Raw genomic sequence first — 14,656 nt, forward strand, 5'->3', positions numbered from 1 at the left:
CGGGGATAATTTTAAATAAATAAATTTGCTCGACCATTAAGGGAAAGGAGTCCCGGCACATGAGTCCATGAGCTCCGGCTCAGGCTTAGGCCAAGATTTATGGCCTAAGTCGGCGGAGCATGTGGAGCGAGCCTAGGTAAGCCTCAGGAATATTTCAATTTGGCTGCCGCATTTTTAATATCCATGCGGAAATTGCAGACACTTTGTACCCCATCCTTCAACTAACCCGAAGAGAAACCACTCCCTTATGGCTTCGCTGATTGCCGCAAATATTTTACGGCTGTCTAACGGAGAGGATTCATTGTCAGCTGCCGTTGATGTGGAACTAAATGCGAGTCGTTTAAAAAGTGGGGAAAACCGGCGAGGGAAACACCGGAAAGCCACACATGCGAGTACGAGTCCATTTGGCAGAGAAACAGAAAGCTTTTCGGCAATTTTCGCACACGATTTGTAAATGAAAATGGAGCATCTTGCTCGCATTTCCCCCATTTCCCTCGCACTTCAAATCGGAACAGTGAGGTTGGGTTGCTGAAACTCTGGGGATTTGCACATCAAACATTTCCATCGATGCAAAATCTGTTTGTCATTTCTGATGGCCAACAATATGCTTGGCTGAATCCATGGCAGTTCGAGGGCCACTTTACCCATGACTTTAGTGTTTCCACTCGTTTATCATTGAGTGGAATTTCCTGGCTGACTCACTGCATATACTACTCGGCCTGATCAAAGTTAATCACTTGTGTGGAAACTAGCCGGGGATTTGATACGACTTTGATTGCCTGTCACCGGTTAATGAAGTTGGGGAATACATGCTAAATCGCCGGGGTTTTGCCTTTAAATTTAACATGGAGATTTTTATATCCTTTTTCTCTTCTGAAAAGGTTGTCCTTGAAACTTGAACATGATTAGTTCTTCTAGAGCTTCGTCATCGATTTTGATGTCAGCTTAGAATGAATTGCCTTGTCAAATCATTCATTAATCTTCCAGCATTTGAGTAAATGCATAGTTTTCACTTTCATTTAAAAAAGAGATGTAAATATTTTTGTTTGAAATAAGAAGCCCTAATAAATTATGATAAAATCCTTACTCACAAAGTGTCAAGCATTGTTTTCCGAGCGGTGTACATTTCTGAAGGGCTTTGCATATTGTAATAGCTGCGAAATTATTCCCTCGACAGTTGCAGAATTTTGTTCTGCAACTCGGCAGGCAACAAAGCAAAACAACAAAAATCATCAAAAAAATCTGCAACAAATTTCGCAAATTAAAAGTTGCAGAGCCAAGGGAAAGCGAGATGGGAATAGTGTGCGAGGGAGAGGAAGAGACGGGGGAGAAGCGAGAGGGAAAAGTGGGTCATGCCGAGTAAACAGACTCCCAAGAGAATGGCTATTTTCCCGGCTCGCCCAGCATGAATTCATTTTCACCCGCTTTTCCTTTTCAGACGCTCATTTTCATTGCATTTTTAATGCCACTCCACAATGGGTTTTACTATTAAAGCTTCCCTAATAAGAGTAATTACTGACACTTAGTCCAACAACTGTTTGCAAATTTAATTAGGGATTTTCCATTAATCATTGCGGTCAGTCGGCCGCATCAACGTTTCAGTTTAGCTCGCTCGTGGTTTATCGATGGAAATTCAATTCGGCTCCAAAGGTGCCAGCACAGCCTATCAAACTGAGGGCACCCAACTTCTTAACAACTTAATTATTTTCTTTTCATTGTTTGCCATAAAGTTGCCGACAGTTTTCATCACACACTTTGTGGGCTCTGAGTGACCAATAAGTTTTTCCTCTTCCGGCAGTTTTCTTTTGTTGTGTCCAACAAATTTGCTTGTCAAAAGCAGGAAAACTTCCACAACAAACTCAGTAGAAGGATGGCAAAAGTATAAAGTCAAGGAGGAGAGAGAGGGAAAACTCCTTATCTCTTGATAATAATAACACAATGTACAGGTACAATATTTCCACCGTGCAGGGCCATTGCATTTCTCAGGTGGAGTCGCTCGGAAAAGAACACACTTTGTGTTTATTGTGTGCACAACATAATTCAATGTAAGCAGGCAAGCGAAAACTCGAACCACCGGAGGGATGTGGCCAGTCCCAAAGCCATTCCGTATCCATGCACGACCAGGCTCCACTGTACGGGTGTTCGAGCATCCCGATTCCCATTCCGTTGGAGGGAACAGCTGCTGCTGGCTCGACAATGGCCAATCGGCAAAGTCAATGCCACAGGGCGGAAGTTGGCATTTGCCTGTGCCACTGCTCTTTTATTGGGTATTGCAGTTATTAAATCAGCGAAATATAAATCTTTATGATTTAATATTGGTAGTTATTCTTTAAAATATACATGACCCAATGCCAAAGCTGCTTAAGAGAGGAAAAGTACTTCAGGCTTGGAGAAAGAGAAAGTATTTGATTTCAAACTTCAAGGAATTTCCTTTAATTCCCATAGAAAGGATTTTGAAGTCTTTAAGTTCTCTGCTTGGTTTTCTCTTGCTGAAAATTACCTTCCATTAAAGAGTATTTATACCTTCGCTGCCCGATGATCCCTTTAGCCTCCAACATAGTTTCCTTTCCTCGCAGTTGACTGAATCCTGGCTTGCAGAACGGATGGTCAGATGGCACAAAAGACAGACTTCGAATGGCAAACACTTTGTCAAAAGTGCAGGCCGCATAAATCAAACTGCAGGCCACTCATTGCCCCCACTTTCCCCTTTTCCCCGTTGTTCCCAGTCTGACACTTGATTTGAATTGCTGAGCAGCTTTCAAATAGAATTCCAGTGGCTTAGTGCCCTGTGGTCAACCCATTAAGATGCATGACTCGAATTAAAGCTGCCGTAGGCCTATAAATCACGAACGCTCTCTAAAGTTTTGGCCGTAGCCCAGGGAAATCCCTTAAGGCTTCGTCCCATTTCAATTAGTTCTATGACTCCCACCCAATCCAATGAAAAAAACAACTCGTTTACCTTGACTGCAAGTTTCTCGATTTCATAAATCTCAGAGGACCCTGGACTAAAACCGAGTTGAACTGAGAATGACTGTGCCCTTTAACAAAAAACGGGGCGCCAGCGAACTTTTTTGGAGCAGCAGCTGAACAAACAAAAACGAGAAAGACACACACAACCACTTGCATTTAAAGGACACCGAAAAGGATGTGCTGGTGGTGTTGAACTTCCCGTTGAATTTACACTCATATGCAAGCTTTTCAGTTGTTCATTTAGCACTTGGCTGGCATAATTGTTTGATGGACAGTTGGGGAATTGGTTCTGGGTAAATGGAAAACGGGAAAATAATGCAAGCTGGTTAAGTGCTAAATTAGCGGCTGCCAACTGCCAGCAGTTTTTCCAGCTTTTCCAACTCGAATTGCGTCGCACACTCGAAACAGTTTGCATTCAAATTGAAATTCAAATTTTCGCCGTAAGCCAGTAACTCGCGAGTCGACGGCTTGACGGCTGATTAGGTTTATTATTCAGCGCTTTCTGGCCAAATCCGTTTTAAGCGGGCTCCAGGTTCTGGATTCTGGCCGTATTCTGTTTTCCGTTGCCTGTTTTCCGTTTTCTGGAACTCCCTAATTAGTATGCATGTCACAGCTTGTGAAGGGGCGACAGATGTGACAGGGCATTCGATGTTTTCGCACAACAAACAAACCGAACGAGAAGAGGTGGTTACGAGGCGGAGGCCTCGCTTATGCCGCTTTTATGACACTTTAAAGAGGATTCCCCCGAGTAGTTACTTTTTAATGAAGATATAACGCCGCTGCAACAATGAATGCCAAATGGCAGTTTCTGCAAATAATTGCCGCGGATAATTACCCATTAAGTCGCTGCAGCAGATTCATTTGATTCAGCCATTGTCGTTCGAATTGCCGATTTAAAGAGCTGCCAAGGTCCTTACCCCATCGACCATTATTTACTCTCGCTTTACTTTCCTACTTGAGTGTAATTTCGCGTTAACGTTGTCACGTTTTTCGCCGAAATCGAACGTTTAGGACGCGACGGCAAGGCAAACAATGACGCGGCCCACACGGCGTATGTGTAATGTGTTAAAAATGACAGGGTCCTCGCGTTTGCCGTCAGGGATTAGTGGCAAGTGGAAAGTGACTGGAGGGATATGCGGGCGTTCGTCCTTGAAACTAAAGGCACAGCCAAACCCAAACCCAAACCCAAACCGAAACTGAAACTTTTTCGGTGGAGTGATGGGGGTAACAGGGCGTAGAGCAATCTTACTTAACACGAAATATATTGTGGCAGCGCCATTTTCAATGGCTTTGAGGGCTGTTCAAACAGTTTTCCGTAGTGGTTTTGAGTGAGTGCTCAAAACTGCTGGCACCACCCACTCGCACGGGGCTTAGATTAATGTTTGCCTGGCAGACACAAAGGATATTTGATAAATGATCCCGGCCATTATGTTTTCCTTCATCTAGCCGCTCAACATGTGTAAGTACATTTATACGAGTCAGAATGTATTTTTGTCCTTTTTACGGCCACTATATAGAGATCAGTCCTCGGGGGTTCAAGAATCTCGAAGCAGCTCAATTGTCAAACAGTTTGGCTTGAGTAAATCGAAGCACTAAGTAACTTTGCTAAAGAAAAACATATTAATCTTGTTTTATGAGTACAGAAATTTAATACGAATTTCATTTAAATAATATTAATAATTCGTTTCTGTAATTCTTTAACTTTATGTTCCAATTGGTACTGTTCAGCTTAATACTATGCTTTATTAAGCATTTCGCTCTTGCAATTAAGCTGCAAAGTTCTGGTATCAAAAGTTTCAGCTTAATACCAAATAAATTAAAACTATGGTCGGCAAAACTTTTGTTTTATTGAAAATTCGATTCTGGTCGAATGTGGCAGTTTTATTGTGCGAAATTGCACTCGCATATTAAAGAAAGTTCAAACTTGCAGTTCGGAGTTATGGAACAAAGTTGCTTTGCGGTTTGTTGCCAAACTCGACATCGTAACCCCCTCAATTGAACTTATGAAATTTCGACTCGGGGCGGTTCCAGGAAGATGTTTGTTTTCATTTTCCGGCCTGTGAACACAGACCCCAAAATTAATTGCTATTGCCGGGAAAGTAATTGACATAGGCAATGCAGGTGTCCATGCCCAGGACTCAGGCCGCATGTCCTGGCGAATTGGGCGATTGGGTGGCACGCACATGTCCGGTGGTCGGTGTCAAAGTGCCTGGCAAAACAAGCGACAGGCCCAGCAGGCCAGCAGGATAGTTTAAATGTCCTGTAAGGACTCTCCCACCCCCATTCCTTCATCATTTCCCAGTGCTCAACTGTCAAAACAGAGCACACAAAACGTCATATTAAAGTAATTAAGTGGCATAACAACTTTGGGGCATGCATGGATGGCAGGTCCTGCGTTGTGCGTCCTGGCAAATTGCCTTATTGACTCATTAGCCCGGTTTTAAGCATCATTAGCCAGGACATTGCCCAGACGATGGCCACGAGGAATTTAATAAAAACAGCCAACTGGGTGGGCCGTAAATTTGCATAGTAATAGCGGGGGACATTTCTGCCGGCCCGAGATTGTACGCATAATCTTATCGAATGATTTAATTCTGCGGGTCCCTCTCGGCTTTTCAGTATCTGAAGATGGCAGGAGGCCCCTTTGTGATGCCTATCTGGGGTCCTGGGGGTCCTCCCTTCCCGGTTATCTAACAGGACATGGGCAAATGAGCAGCAAGCACCCTCCACCCTCCACTACAGAAATCTTCGACTCCAGTCGAGGGCATTTGCTGGCCCAATTACTCCCGTTTCGTCATGGCAATCGTTTTGGTTGACTACCAATTGAAGGACTTTTATGGGTATCCTCTTCGAGGAGATTCTATGCGCTCCCATTTACAATTACCTCTCGAAATAAATAGATGAATGTCGAGCGCTCTTCAAAGCTGGCTCGCTTCCGTTTTTTATTAACCATTATTGCATTTCGGTTGAAGCTCCGTTTTTTTTTTCCACACTGACAATTTTTGATAACGAATTCCCCTGTGAGTGTTTTGCTGACATGTGCATATAAAAAATTAAATTTTAACACACCAAATAAATGAATTGATTCCCATTTCATTTCAATAATTCATAACCATTTATTTTAATGGTACTTAAAAAACATGAACACTCTTACACAAATCCATTTTTGCATTCCTCCAATCAAATATTGTTTATGTTTTATCTTTGGATTTTATTTTTAATATTGATTTTATTAATGCATTGTTTTATTTGTCATTTAAAAACATTCTGAAGCGGCGTATACGTGTTTTTCCATTTAAATGGATTCTTTTATCTACTTTTCACTTCAGCAAGTATTTGGCTTGTACTTAATTATTCATAAGGACGCAAAACTATGGCATAACTGCTTTTGTATCTTTAAACTCACAGCTCAAATTAAATAAATGTTGGCTCGCTGCATTTGCCATACAATTATTAGTCTTTTGACCTTTTTAGCGAATGCAAACAGCTTTGACATCTGCCAAAAGGACGAAAACCCAGCGATTTCCACTCTTTTGCGGCAGTTGATTGTGCAAAGGCCACTTAACGAGAAAAACGCAGCATTGCCTCGTTGAATTTTCACACTGCCAGGAAAGGAGACTGCAGTTTTCCCTTTTTGTTTTTTTTGCCATTTAGCACATTGCACAACTCGGTTGTAACTGCTGATAAAGCCGGCGGGGAATCCCGTGGCTCGTCAGCCGGCTTAGCATTTAAATGGCTACAACCGTTTCAGCCAGCAAAACCGTTCCGAGAGACCGGGTCTTAACCCTTGGCCAAGTGGAATCATAGCCGCTTTTATTTAATCGGAGAACTGGCTTTAAAGGCATTCTGGTGTTGCTTTATTCCTTAGGCTTAGGTTGAGGAAAATGGCTGCTGCTAATGGGTATTTATTATCGAATATTTGCGCAACTAATGCTGACCAGGAATTTGGTTTGCTTTGTTGAACACCAAGTTATGACGGTTCGATGAGAGGATTAAGGCTATAATCCCGCAGAATGGGATTGCGTGTGCCAGGATTTCACACAGGATACGAGGAGGTGCTGGGTGTCCAAAAAGGTTAGGCCAACGTTTTCCCTCCAAAGGAAAGCCGGGAATTCAAAGGCCGGCAAAGTCAACAGTTTTTAAAACCGCAAATGGGGAGAGCTGAAAAATTCGTCCATGAATGAAAGTGAACGGAGGCCGTAAAAAGGCCAAAAGAAGTCGCCCCGAGAGTATCAATAAAGGCCGTGTAAGCCGCCAGCCAAAAGCAAACGAAGGCGAAAGGTCAATGTAGAAAGTGCCGAGCCACAATAAAAAGAAACAGTCGCCGCAGCCGCCAAAAAAAAAAAAAAAAAAAAAAAAAACAAAAAACACAACAAGAAAATGCCGCAAAATGGGAAAACTGAAGAAAAGCTGAAGGCGGCAAAGACCAACGATGCGTGCACATAAAAAGGCAACGTCAATACGCACAAATATACGTTGTAGATTGCTTGTAAATATATTTATAACTACAAAGGGAGTGGGCTTGAGTTTAAGGTTTCGATCAAAAAATACCCTGCTAACTTATCTGCTTTTTCAAAATAAATACAGAAGTGCATCAAGTAGATAATTAATATTTCTAGCTACTATCTAAATCGCATAAGTCAGAAGTTGGGAAAACTTATTCCAATTAAATTCAGTGACATTCTATATTTATCTTATTTGTTTTAAATTTATTTATCACAGGCTCAATACTTCAGTTAACGCTCAATATCCAAACTACCCTTAAAATGTTTACCCTATTCAGTATTTGCAATTTTTGAGACAGCTCGTAAACGTCGCTGGAAAACTCCAAAGTATCCGGAAGGATATCGCAACCGCGGCTGGGAATTTGAATACAAACGCAGCGCGTCACTCGTAAACTTAAAGCTATTTATTTAATTTTTTTAAAGCCCGCAATTTGCGTTGGAGAAAGCGAAGAGAAATCGCTGGGAGCGTCGCAGCCGAGGGAATTGAGAAAGACAAAGGAGAGACATTGTTTTTCCAAGGAATCAATTACATCCTTAGTGCGCCCAAGGAACTCATCTTTCCCGCTTTTCCCGCATTTCCCACTTTTCCCGCTTTTCCGCACTTCTGGCCCACGGCCTCTATCGGCTCGCTGCAAGCGATTTTTTTGATTAGCTTCCGCCCACACGAGATTCTGGTGGGGAAGCCACTGGAACAGGACTAATGCAGGGCAGGCAGCCGAAGGAGCAGCACAAGGAGCAGCCGGAGGAGCAGCAGGTAATAAAATAATAAAATTCTGTTTTGATTTTGGCCTTCCTCCCCTTGGTTCTCCCCTATCCGTATCCATACCACAAACATTGTTCCAAATACGAAGATGAACACGCGCCCAAAAATAGCAACAGCTTGCTAACAAAAATTCAAGGCGTACCCATTAAGATTAAGAGGTATATTGAAATAGGTAAGCAAATTGCAATAAAAAATCAAATTATATCATAAAAATTAAAAAATGGTAAGAGAATTAATATAAAACCACTTATAGGGGTATGTCACGTGGAAATCTGATCAAAATAACAAAAGTTATGAACTCAGAAGTAGTGAATTTTGGTCAGCAAACCCTTTCTTTCTAAAATTTATCACAACGTAAATCATTTCTGAATTAACCACACAATCACTTTCTACGGCAAGATCTTTTTCTCCACACAATTATAAAATATACTTAACATTATTTTATTAATAAAATATTCAATTAACCAACACTTTCAGGGAAGAGAACCCTAAATAAATACAGGGTACTTGCCAGCTATCAAATCAAAAGATGAGTTTGTTTTTCCTTTTTGTTTGCAGGATTTTCCGCGTGTTATGGCAACCAGTCGGTGAAATAACAAGGAGCACATCAAACAGCATTCGTGGCCTCAGCTCCTGGCGTCTGCGAAGCCAATGCGATGATTTTCCATGTCGAATTCGGTATAGAACTTCCCCAGGAAGACATCCCCCAAAATCCAGAGGGGTCCTCGTGGCGAAGGCAGGTCCACGGCAATAAAGGCGGACGAGCATATCCTTCGATTCTGGTGGATATCCCGGAAGACGTACTCGTGACCATCCAGGGAAAATTGACGAGCTCCCAGGGTGAAGGTCATTTTGGGTAACTTGGAGACGATTTCGCAGGGCACCAAGAACTGTCCATAAGATGATGGCTTTCCCCCAATGGATTCATTGATGAGTATGGCTTGATCGTAGGGTAAAGCCAGAAAGGAGGTTCCCGTGTCTATGATGGCTTCACAGCCCTGCGGACACAGCTCCAGATTTCTGATGGAGGCCGAGTCCATTCTCACCTGCCAATAGGCTCGATGGCTCACCTTCACGTAGGTGAAGTTGCCACTGTAGTAGGTCGGATTGGAGCCACCAAAGAATATGGCTCCGCCGTCCCTATCGCCATTCCTGCTCAGGTGGACACTGAAAACGGCCTTCGGGAGCAGACCCTGCTCCATCATCGCGTAGAAAGGCGGCTTGATGCCCTGCATGGAGATGCTGCGATACGCCAGACCGAAGATCCCATCGAATTTGGCCGCCAGGAAGATGGGACCCGGCATCTCGGTGGCCTCCGCAAAGATCTGGTCCCGGATCAGCAGCCCGGCCACGCCAACCACATCGGTGGAGAGGAATCCCGACAAACTGCCACTGCCGTACTGGATGGCAAAGGGGTCACCCTTTGCCCGGTGACTCTTCGATTTCTTGGAGAAGTAGCGACTGTGCACCTTGCAGGCCACCATGGTGGGTGCACAAGTGGACGAGGGAACCCACAGATTGGAGGAGCCCGTGTCGAAGATCACCTGGAAGCTCTGCGGCGGAGTTCCGATTGAAATGGGTCCAAAGTACTGAGCATCCAGGTAATTGCTCAGCGGGGTGCTCCGCACCTTCGTGTCCCATTCCCCGCGGAAATGGCTCACATCGTCGGCGTACTTCAAGCGCAGCCTGTCCATCCGGATGCCCAGCTTCTCGAATCGGTGGCGGGCGGAGGGGAAGCGACGCAGTGGAACGCGGTACAACTGCAAACTGCAGATGACCGGAAGTAGCAGGAGCACCGGAAGCAGCGGAACAATCAGCCACATAATGCTATCGAGAGCAGACGGTAAACAAGTTTAGTCGGAAACAAAACAAGCGACTGTTTCAATATCAAAGCAAGGGAAAGTTGATACAATTCTCGGAAATCGGATACTGAGTTGAAAGGCAACGCCAATAAACTTGTTATGTAATAAATTGTGTTTAAATATTTCCATTGCATATGCCATGCTTCCGGTTTCCGATACAATATGTTTCTCCAGGGGGATTCCAACAATAGTTACCCTTTAAAAAAAAAGTTTAAGAAATTCAACTTATATGATAATCCCTTAACTGTAATTTAAAGTACAGAATCAGCACATCTATTCAAAGCAATTTTCTTACTCTATTTATCCCTAGGAGAGCCCTTCCTTAAGCAATATTAAATTTTATTAAATTTCTGTCTCTTTTCGATCATTTCTTTCTCATCGAAAACCATAAACCCCGAGCCAGCGAAAAAGTACCCTGCAGCATAAAAATTTCCATGAAAATGTAATTGGAAATGTGAAACGTCTGCGTGGCAGCAGTTCGGAATCGAACTCAGATCGAATATATGTGGGTGGAAAAGGGACGGAGGAAACCTTTTCACTGCAATGTAAAAAGCACCCAAAGGTGTCGAGTTCAAGTCGAATCGATGTGTGAGCTCGAATAAAATTGAGGATGTGCACCGAATGGCAGGGTCTTCTAATTGTTGTTGTTGTTCGATTGCACTTTCATTTGCACCTTGCCATTTGCATAAGCATTTGCCCAATTGCTTGGAAACGAATGTCTATCAATATGTTTTTACCTTGCATAAAAGCATATTGTGAGCAAAGAGCGAAGCCTTCATGCCCCCCGTTGGGCGCCAATTAAAACGTCAACCGACGCGTCGGGCTAATGCGACAATAACGAAACGGAAAAGAAAGACAGAAATCCCAAATCCCGTGAACCTTTTTGGACCGCCTGCTCCCCGTGAATGCCAGCTGTCAATGACAGGCCACACCTGCGCTAATGGGCCGGGGAATACGACAATGCCGGGATATCTGCTCCTCTGCATTATTGTTAGTCCAGAAAGTCGCTCGGGGGCTTGGCGGCACAATTAATTACTGCATTTCAGCGCCTGGCTAAAGGTTTTAGCCTTAGCCTGACCTAAAAAAGGATTGTCGAGCCGCTCAAATACGAGCACTCACCTTTTAATTGAAGGCGACTCCTTTTCCCCGGGGCAAATAACATTATCGGGCCGAATTCAAATTGCATTATAAGCCATTAGACGAGGAGCATCGAGAGTTAAGCAGTTCTTTATTCAATTTGGCAAACACAATTAAAGTTAGGGGAGCGAACGGCAAACTTTGTGTGTTTGTGATTCCCGAGGTTGTCAGGAAAATCAGTCAGTGGGACAGAGTTAAAGTCGAAAGTCATGTTGGTGACAGGAAGTGAAGGAGAAGGGGGGAAATGGTCCTTGAAAAGCTGTCACCGAGTGTCAAGAGCCAAAAGAAAACTTGTGTGGCAACACTTGTTGATTTTTGCGAGGAGAAACGAAAAGTTTGTCGGTTTTTTCCTCCTTCGACCTGTGTCCACCACAAGGAAAAGGTAAACTCTGTCTCAAATTGGAAAGCGGAAATTGCAGGCAGCACATTTTGTATTCTTTGATGCTTATAAATTAGGTTTGAACCAAAAAAAAGAAGGAAACCCCGGTCGAAAGAAGGGAAAAACAGCTCCCTGCTGTCTAATACGAAAGAGATAGAGTTCCGAAAAAGTGAGCGGTTAAACCAAACCCACAGCTGGCCAAAAGTTTCTGCCAAGAACTGCTGGCCAAGTCGATGATTCAGGGCATGTGGTCTTGGCCACTCCGAGTTCGCCGGCTTCCACTTGCCAAAAAAACCAATTATATCGTGAAACTTTGGCTCAGCTTCGTATCTATACTTTATACACTTTCCCCACACGAAAAAAGGGTCTGGCTCACTCTTAAAGAACAGCCAAAAAAATATTTATGTATACAGAACGCTGACTTGTTGCCGTTTTAAATTATTTATGGGCCAATTAGTGGGGTCGAAACAAACCTAAAAACCAAAAACAGGGCAGACATTCGAGTTGGGTTCCAGTTTATTGATTTCTTTTCCGTTTCGGAATTCGCACACTTAGCCGCAGAAACTTTTCCTTAACCCTAAACCCTAACCGAGTTTTTGTCCCCGGGCGGATAAATATGAATAAGAACTCGGCGAGTGTTTTTGTGGCTCGAACTCGAACTAACGTAGCATCGCGTGGCATGCATTTCGCCATTGCAAATGTCAATGGAGCAGCTGGAATATGGAAATAAATTGCCAATGTCAGGAGACGCAGAATAGTGGGGCAAATTGAGGGGTTCCTGCCACCGGTGGTGCCGAGTTACATTTCTCGGGGATTACAGACTGAAAGGATAATGCTGCCGTGCAGTCTTCCAGTAAACGCGAGTGATGGATGGGGTTAAGGAGAAAGGGAAAGTGGCCTTAAGCGCTGCTCTTGACTCATTACCGCATTGATTTTCGCACTTTAACTTTGTGGCGGCCGTCGGCGGGAAAATGAACCCGCTTTAAAGCCGGGAAAATTGCTTTGCCGGCGGCGTTGATTGATATGTTGCTGCTGCGGAGGCAATCAATTAAGCGAGAAAGGATGTCAAGCACTTTGCACCCAATTTTGATTGATTTTCGCTGCAACAAAATGCTGGAAATAATTGCAGGCGCTAAAGGAGGTCCATTTAAGTAATTAGTGTTCCCTTCGAATGCAACACACATCCGATCTTAATAGAGCTCTTTATATATCTACTATATAGCGAGTGGAGGTGACAGGCTCTTCTCTATTTCCCCGTCGGCAGCTGTTGTCCCAATTCGATTTGCATAAAGAATGTTACCCAGTTGCGATGGCAGCCAGTGGAAATTGTTTTTAAGCCGTCATCCGCAGGAGGATTGAGCAAGTTCTTCCCCCCATCCCCGTTGACAGCATTAAGTTCCTGTTTCCGCTGCTCTGGCATCGCAAGTTCAAAGTTTGTCCCCACCAGCGATGATGGAATTGTTTGAGCCGGCAGGAGCAAATATTTAATTACCCGGAGTCCTCGGGGCGAAGGACCACTAAGCAGATGAGTGAGGGGGGCAGCACATCCTGCGGCGAATTTTTCGACAACCACAGGCATTCGAGCATGAGGCACGTCGCATGGAACACGCTTTTTGGCCAAGGACTCGGGGGGAATTCCGGCCGCCATCGAGGCGCTAGCTTTTGGCCTATTCATAATACATCTACACATAATTAAGGAGATCCGACGGAAAGGCAGAAGCTGCACATAAATCACAATTGGCCCGAATGCTCATCGCGTTCAATGGACACTGTTTTAATTACGGGCGAAAGTTGCGCTGCAAAACGAATAATTATATATTTATTTCGCATTTACTCAGGCTCTGTGTGGCCCCTTTAGGCTTTTATTAAATATCCGAGCAAAGTGTATAGACGAAAAAGTTTTGAGTTTGCCAAGTTCTTAAATATTTTCGCGACTCTAAAAGCTCTGAAGTTAATTAAGAGATTTATTCTCTTTAAATTGCAAGTAATTTTGATGGCTTTGAAAATTGTTAGAAAACTTTAAGTACTTCTTGACTTCTTTGAATACTATTTAATACTATTTTATAAGCTCTTTGATCAATGTTTGTTCTTTTCTCTCAGTGATAAATCAATACTGAATCTATTTTATTTAGGGCACCCACCTGAAAACTTCGCTTTCACTTCACTTACCGGTTGACTCGCCATATTTAAATACTTTTTCTACGCTCGCTTGCCCTTTGACCTGCTGCCAACTTGGGAATGCCTGAGTTTCTGCGCCGTTCCCCAAATTCCCCGCCCAATTCTTGAGTGTCGAGGATGGCGTTAATTAAAGCAGCTGCCGAACCCTTTGAAAAAGATTTCATGTATAGTGGCCTAAGCGACTTATAATTGAGTTCCGTTTCCCGCGCTGCTGAACTTGCCATTTTACGCGCACAATTTGGTTAATTAAAATGCTACAATTGCGTTGGCATTTTTGTGGCGCCTCGTTTTACTGCCATTCCCCGTCGTAATGCCCCCCTCATCTGGGTCCTTCAGGTGCTGCCAAGTGTCCTTGTCAGGCGAAGGATCTTCAAGGCGACAACTGCACACGACGCATATGTTGACGGAAGTTTGAAAGTTGAGGGGGCACGGAAGCTAACGACTTGCCACACATTGATGTGATTCCATTTGCGGCTTTGCCACACTTTAAACACAAGTTCCACCAGGAGTTTGTTTGGCTCAATGTTTTCACCCACTTGATTCCTTTAAACTTTTATTGCAGTGCCACTTTGGGCACTTCAATTAGGCTAAGCACGGAAACGTGGCTGCCACAATCGCCACTTCCGGCGGATATATATGAAACCACGGAGCACGGCAAGCGAAATAAAGAATGAAAGCAAGAAATCTCCGCATATCAAATGAAGAGCCGAACAAGCGTTTCCTACATATTTCGAGCGCATTAAACATTTATTTTATTTTATTTTATTTTATTTTCTGTTTCGCCATGCATCTCTGCGAATGGAGCAGTTGGAGTGGAATATTTACATTTGTATTCGGCTCTGAATTCTCTCTTCTGCCGGGA

At 43.6% G+C, this 14,656-nt stretch overlaps 1 protein-coding gene across 1 annotated transcript; it reads right to left on the bottom strand.

Moving 5' to 3' along the window:
* Positions 1 to 8,713: 8,713 nt before the first annotated feature.
* Positions 8,714 to 10,140, bottom strand: LOC108101465 (lysosomal aspartic protease). Its single transcript, XM_017205810.2, has one exon. The coding sequence runs from the start codon at positions 10,059 to 10,061 to the stop codon at positions 8,865 to 8,867; it is 1,197 nt and encodes a 398-aa protein (XP_017061299.1). The 5' UTR covers positions 10,062 to 10,140; the 3' UTR covers positions 8,714 to 8,864.
* Between the last annotated feature and the right edge of the window lie 4,516 nt (positions 10,141 to 14,656).

Source organism: Drosophila ficusphila, unplaced genomic scaffold (genome assembly GCF_018152265.1).
Source record: "Drosophila ficusphila isolate 14025-0441.05 unplaced genomic scaffold, ASM1815226v1 contig_414, whole genome shotgun sequence".
Taxonomy (NCBI): Eukaryota; Metazoa; Arthropoda; class Insecta; order Diptera; family Drosophilidae; genus Drosophila; species Drosophila ficusphila.

Excerpts from the sequence above, each read along its gene's own strand:
- LOC108101465 (XM_017205810.2), bottom strand. The coding sequence starts at position 10,061 with ATGTGGCTGATTGTTCCGCTGCTTCCGGTGCTCCTGCTACTTCCGGTC.